Source organism: Pteropus alecto, unplaced genomic scaffold, assembly GCF_000325575.1.
Source record: "Pteropus alecto unplaced genomic scaffold, ASM32557v1 scaffold131, whole genome shotgun sequence".
Classification (NCBI taxonomy): Eukaryota; Metazoa; Chordata; class Mammalia; order Chiroptera; family Pteropodidae; genus Pteropus; species Pteropus alecto.
In genome coordinates this window covers 14,235,380-14,242,787 of record NW_006434709.1, presented here as the reverse complement: position 1 = coordinate 14,242,787, position 7,408 = coordinate 14,235,380, and the positions used below count along the sequence as shown (strand labels likewise).

The 7,408-nt window shown below is 30.7% G+C and overlaps 1 protein-coding gene and 1 pseudogene across 1 annotated transcript in view; both read right to left on the bottom strand.

Annotated features, from left to right (window-relative positions):
• Positions 1-7,408, bottom strand: part of PSME4 (proteasome activator subunit 4) — an 84,034-nt gene that overhangs the window by 32,172 nt on the left and 44,454 nt on the right. The window contains exons 21-24 of the mRNA XM_006909599.2: positions 1,886-1,941; positions 983-1,039; positions 720-775; positions 531-629 (exon numbers count right to left, since the gene is read on the bottom strand). Coding sequence (XP_006909661.1) covers positions 531-629; positions 720-775; positions 983-1,039; positions 1,886-1,941 — 268 coding nt within the window. The remainder of the gene's footprint in view (positions 1-530; positions 630-719; positions 776-982; positions 1,040-1,885; positions 1,942-7,408) is intronic.
• On the bottom strand, positions 3,965-4,083 carry LOC112478120 (annotated as a pseudogene).

Genomic DNA, 7,408 nt, shown 5'->3' with positions numbered 1-7,408 from the left:
CCTCTATTCCAAAAGCATGCCATGTTTGTACATCTTCTTGCCCTGTTATATGTTATTCCCTATGTCTAAAAATATGTAGCTCCTCTTGACTAAACAATGAACTCACATAACCTTTTTAGACTGTATTTCAACAAAAGCTTCCTATAAAAGAACACTGCTATGAATATCATATGGCTGACTTAAGTATTCTTTTCTCCTTGCTCCCAGAGAAGCTTGTACTGACTCTCCTGGGGCAAGGCAGCCTGAATGCTGTTGCCAAGTTATCATACTCCAAATTCTCACTGAGAGCTCAGAGACTATCGTGGAAACTAACAGAAGAGTCTGTATCAGAAAAACATATATATATATATATATATTTTTTCCCCTCTAGGATCCTTTTGATTATACCAAGATATAATATTTGAAAATCTACTGTTTTTACTTACAGGGAAACTTCCTCTGTATGCTAAACAACTGTGAAATCAGGTGGTTACATCAATAATATACACCCTAAAAAAATTTAATTCAGAGTTGTATGTCAAAATACTGACCCTATTTTCCATTGATTTCTTCACTAGGTTAAAACTTTTCCAACGGGAGTCAAATTCATGCTTGTGAGATCCTTGGAACTGCAAAAGGTCTCCAATAATCTGTCAAAGAATTTCAAATTTTGTATTCACAAATCATCATGTCAAACCTGGTCATATGAAAATTATGCAAATACTAAATGACAATTGTACCTTTATGATAAGAAACAAGGACTTGGTATCATCTTCTGAATTATTAAGTATGTGGTCTATAAGAGGAGAAGAAAAGAATTTTGATTAAAATATTTTGAATTACTATAAGACTTTTAATATATTAGTTAAAAATCTATTAAGAAAAATACCACCTAATGTTCACCATTTCGAATAAAAAATGTTAAGTAAAAGCCCATATGCTATAGAATAAAATTCCTAAACATTTATTAATAAAAATAAGTTAAATACATGTATGTACTTACTAAGAAGTTTCCTTATGACCCTAGCAATTGCTTCTCGGTGGTTCTCTCTGGATAGATCTATTTTAGAAAAATCAGAGAAGGTATCTTAGACACAATGAACTGTTGAACTGCTCCCCAGGATATTGAAGTTTATATCAACAATTCGTGTCAAGAAGAGATAATATATCCAGGAAAAAAACAAATGGGTAGGCTTTATTCATAGTTGGATCTGTGGCTAAGTATGATACAGAATAACTTTTACAACCTTCACATTTACAACAACCTGCTTATAAAACTTTATTGGGAAAGCAAGGAGGAGGGAGAAAAACCTATCTTTGCCAATATTTCAAAGGCTCTATTTACTGATTAGAGACCATAAATGCAGAGGATTATCTAATTAGTTTTGGGTGACCCAAATCGAGCAAACTAAAATTATACTCTAGCAATTAATGTATGTAACTAACTCCAGTGTTAATCCAGCAACAAGGAAGTGTGCTAAATTTCTATTAATGTTAGATTCAGAACATTAAATTAACACAATAAAATGTTTCACATAACTATGTAAAATTTGACTATGACAGAAAAATACAAAGACAGAATATAAGCGTTACATTTCCATTCATAACAAGTATAATATACAGTTCTAAAACAATTCTAAACATAAATGAATATTACCATATATAAAAGTCTGAATGTAGAAAACATCCCAATATTTACTAACCCGATTTCTATCTTTTACTGGCTATTCATTATATAATTACCCAGTTTCTCTAAAAAAGCAAATGTAGCTATTGTGTAATTAACATTTCTTTTATATATAAAAAAGAGACTAGGAAAATTATAACTACAAAATTATTCCATTTTAAACCTTACAGAATTGACAAAATAGTCCATACAGATTTACTCAGATTAGGATTCACATACCATATTCGAGTCCAGTATACAACTTTGTCTCTTCCAAGGACACCATACTTGGTACCCTGTATAAAAACAAGAGTGCTTGTATTTATTAATAATACCGATAAGAAGGATTAATGGAAAAAAGTGTCATTGCTAGAATGTTTAAATCAAATCAAAGATGATGCTCTTTTAATATAGATTTCCCATCTTCCATACTTCAATTCTTTATTCATCTGAAGATTAATGCTATCTGTTTCATCAATAAGGACAATAGTATTCATCTTAAAGAAAATGTTAATTTAATAATTATAGCCGGGAAAATTCACTGGCCAAATGAGCACAGTACTAATACCCTATATTCAAGTGTAAAAGTTCAAATCTCAAGATAAACATTTATACAAAGAAAAGTCAGCTTTGTAATGGCATAATAAAGGTTAAAACTAGTCACCAAAAACCCAGTCAAAATTTATTGTAGAATATGTAGCAGACAAGCTTCTTTAGATAATCATTGCCCTTCATCTTAAAACCAGTCAAACTGATCTCTCCTACCATCTGTAGTAAAATGCCACTACTTTTGAACATGTTCAGATGTAAAAACACTGTATCTCTTAATTAAAGATCTGTCACAAAGAACTGTTACCAGAACAAACTGGGCTACTTAAATTCATTAAACCATTAAAAGTCACTTTTTAGGTATGTCAGAACAGAATTTACTGGGGAATATGAACCTTTATATTTGAAATCTAAATTTTTCAATAAAAAATATAATTTTCAACATTTTATGTCAAAATATGAGATTTAATTCAATAATTTTTTACAAACAAAGAGATAAATACTTTCTAAGAGGAGAAATAAAGGCAAAAATGCCAAGGAAACATGGGGAAAGCATATCTAATAAATACAGGGCCAATTAGTAATAAACAGAAATGTTATCATTATTACTCATCCTTCGTGAACTACACAACCTTGTAATGAAAACACTTTTAAAATCAACATACCCCATCTATATTGTATTTTTAAATTGAATTAAGTAAATGATCTTTACCTTAAATATTTGGTAGTTATAAATGCTGGGACTTATCTAAATGGTAATTACATTAAGAGTATTCAGATGCCAATTACTTAACTATATGTTTCTACCCATAATCTAGTGCCTAGGATGGCAACAATACCATCTCAAGTTTCAAAACCAAGCCTACAGAGTATAAACAAAGAATAGTAATAGTTTATAATATAAAATGCTTATTTGCTTTTCAAAAACTTTCAAGTTCTAGTTCTTAAAACAAGGTCTTCATTCTAGAAAGCTTCAACCGTTGACAACTTGCAAACTTGAGTGTTCTATAAACTTTGTATGACTGAAAAATATATATGTATCCAAAATCTAGTCAGTAAATATAAAATAAGATTCCTTTACAATGAACTTCAAGGGGAGTCCAACGTGTCTACTGAAATTAATGTCACCACCAAAGAGAAAAAGGCTGTGCTCAAGCAGTAACAAGCATAAAGCATAAGACCATTACCCGGCCCTGGTAGAACATGGGGAAATGCTTGTCATGAGCTATCACATGAGAGGACATGTCTTCTCACTGCTGCTATAAATATAAGCAGTTCCCTAAAGTAGGAACACAATTGTATCTTACCCAGCCCATACCTAGTACCAAATATTATTGAACCAAGCATGTATTTTAATTATTGTCAGAAAATTACAAGCAATATAAAAAAGCAATCTACAGCAAACTATTCTGGACAATTTCTAATATAAATATATGTGTATATATACATATATACACACAGACACACATACACACACCTATTTTTTAAAAAAAGACTATCAGTTGGAAGTTTGCAATGTTTTCCTTGTATGCATTTCTGACTCTAGGAACGGTAATTACACTGTAATCACATTTAAAAACAAGTCTCAGCTAAAACTCTGGTGCTAATTTTAAAAATTCATGTCACTCAATTGTTTTCCTATCAGAAAATTTGAAGAGATGTTATCAGTTATTACAATTACTTAAAAATATATCAACCTATATGGGATTTTTAAGTATTAAGTAATATACATAAACAAAAATTAATTAGGCTTTTTTTTTTTATTTTAAACACCTACAGCACCTGGTATTCCAAGGTGGTCTCCCATCCAAGTACTAACCAGGCCCGACCCTGCTTAGCTTTCAAGATCAGACGAGATCAGGCACGTTCAGGGTGGCATGGCCATAGACTAGGCTTTAATTTTTAAACCTGAGTTAAACACATCTTCCGTAACTCAAGTGTATAGAAGGCATCTAATTATACATATATTTCAGCTTTACTTTATTTGCTCTTACCCATCACAAATTCCTTTTATGCCTATTTATCTAAAACTCAGCTTTAATTGATCTCTTCTTATCTAACGAATTAAATTCCAAATAGATTGACATATTTTACCCTAAATGTTCCTTCTGATCTTTAGAAGAACAATTTTCTAAAAGAAACCTCTACTTATTAAGATTTTATGACTATATCTCTTTGTGGCTATAAGTCTATGTGCACTCTCTAATACTTAAAACTGCTCTTGTAACTTTTAGTTATGTACATAATCTTGGCTGAACAAATTTAAAGTGCTGCCAACACTTATAGATTTGCATCCTAATTAAAAGCTATAGAGCAATATATACAATTTAAATTAAATAGCATCATTCCCCCACACCCCAAGTGAAATTTATTCTAATCATTCACTGGTTCATTTTATAAACAGTAATATAAACTGACCTAGGAACTAAATAAAATTCTGACAAGCAATTTCAAATTAACATATTATAAATAATACCATCTATACAATAATAGAAAGTTAAATCAGCTTCATAGCAACTAAATAGTACCAGGCCACCTAATTTACTAAGCAAAACAAAACAAAACAACCTATAAGTTTCCCACAACTATGTTATTTGTACCACTAGATGGTAATCTTCTTTATATTTGATTAGAGTAGAACTGAAAATCACTGGTGGGAAAGAAAGGATGGTGAAAAAGGAAGAAATGACTAATAACGTAAAAGCAAAATATACAATACAAATCGAATATGCAAATAAAGGCTAGGATAATTGTCACGAAATAACTGCAAACAATAATAATTCTTCCTGTCTATAAGTGAAAGAACAAGCTATGCTTTTCAATAATCCCTCCCCTCCCAAATGAAAACGCATAAAAGGTATAAAACCAAGCCACTAATAGACATTTTTTCCATTCAAGATTACAAGTGTTTCACAAGGGGCAATTGGCCCATTTCCATGTTCCATTATCCAATTCAATCCTAGGCATCAACAATAGCGATGAACACAAAATGAAAAGTTGGCTCTTACTCTACCATGTGAACGAAAGATTGCTAAGTAAAGAGAAATCTTACATAGTGCTAGGTTTAAATTAATGCTGAGCATAAGAACTACTTTCCATGTCTGACACACAAGCTTTTAAAAATCAATGAAAACAGTCAGAAGGTGAAATAAGGAGAAAACAGGATTACTCACCGTGGAGTAGTAACTGTTTCCTTTTCTGTGTGCAGCTCCCCCAGCAGAGCTGGGTAGTTCCCTGGAGGTGCCAAGAGAGGTTAGCTAGCCCTGCCCCTCATCGCATAACAACACATCCTTTCACATATTAATGAAATGGTCTCAACTCTTAGACCTTAAGTATGAATTTTTTTTTTGAGTGAAAAGTTAGTAAAAGCTGCGATCCTAAGAATGATTTATCTAAGAATGACTTAACATCTATCAGAGGAAAGGAGGGCACAAAGTAAAGAAGAAATATTTCAGATGAAAAATGATGACTCCTCTACTTTGAGTAACCCTGTTTTTATGGATGTTATTAGTTTTTTGCATTCTGTGATAGCTGGTTAGACCTAAAAGATTATTAAGAGTGGACTGCAAAAGGAGAAATTAATGACGATTTGAGGATTAAAGGCAAGTTCCAAAATTCCTGTGACCCTGGAAAGACATACTCCAACTTCCACATCTGTAAAGGTAGAACTATGAATACAATCTATACCACAAATATTTCTATTAAGTCATTAACTAAAGGTTCCAAGAGCAAAATAAAGAGGTTCCATTTAAGATTAATTCAGCAAACTTAGTATCTAAAAAAACTTAAACGTTAAAACTGTACTAAATTTAAAAAATTTACCCTTAATGACCCCCTTGGGACCTATTTTACTCATCCCTTGAAACAGTAAAATTTATAATATGTACAAGGTATTCAGTAACCCTACATTGCCAAAGGCCAAAAAGTACAATGTAGATACCATTAGGTATATCATTTGCTTTGTACTTAGGACAATCAACTCCTTTAAGCTTTTTATTTATTTTTTGTCGCTCTCTTATCACATAGCCAAGAAAACTGGTTTTCACATATAGTAGCCATTTCCCTGAACAATAGGATTTCAAGACCATCCTCTATACTCTATTAGGAACTGTTATAGGTTTTCTTACAGGAAAACTCAGAACTAATCTAAGCTTCCAGTTTCTCATTACTATAATTTTCCAGAAGAGAAATACTATTAAAACATGCATAAGGCAAACTTAATAATGAGTGGTTTGACCAAAAAAAAAAAGAAAAAAAAAAAGAGAGCAAGAAAGTAAAGGGCATCTAGAATATTTTACCTAATTGAGTTTTATATAGAAAAATAAAAATATATAAGTTTAAATTTTAAAAAATTTGAGTTGCTATGTTTCCAAAAACTGCTCTGATGTTTTAAGAAAACACATGTCTTATAATACAACAACAAACTGTTATTAACAAGATTGAATTCCTCAGGAATTTTAGACATTATGCTAAAGCACTTATCACAATTACGTGTTCCCTTTTCTCCCACACCAGGTACATTTTATTCTATTTCCTCTGGAGTAACTCATGTCCAAAGTAAAGAGTTTTCTTTTCATCTACTAGTTTCAAGTTGACCTGTTGCTGCTAATCTGAGAATTATGCTACAGATATTTTTAATTCACACTAGGCAGTGTGATTTGATATCACAGAAAACAACTCCATCAATTGAAATTATTTAGGTTTTTCAAATCGATTTACATTTAGAAGCTTTTAACAATTATCAACCTATATTAAAGTAAACATTTAAAAAATTTTAAATACTAACTTTATTTTACTTTAAAATGCTAACTTTATGTTTCACTTTAGTGAGAAGTAATTTACTATCTGCCAAAAAGCCAAAATGTTATATATGGAAAATATAAAAAAGCACATTACCAAAATAAATTAAAATTTCAGATAAAGATGATATATTAGAAATTAGTTTTAAAGGAAAGATTCTGATAAGAACTATTTAAAGGCCCAGGGAAGATTTTATAAACTCCCTGTTTTGCTCATTCATCTTTAATTGTACTTTGTATAACCATCCTGCATAGACATATGTAACTAAAAAACCCTAAACATGTGTATTATTCAATGATTAAAACAATTAAAATTTTCATTGCTTTATATTTTATTTAATTATGTATTAAATACAAGAAAATATGTTATATGTATACTTTAAGTATATTAAAATATAAACATATTTATATTAAA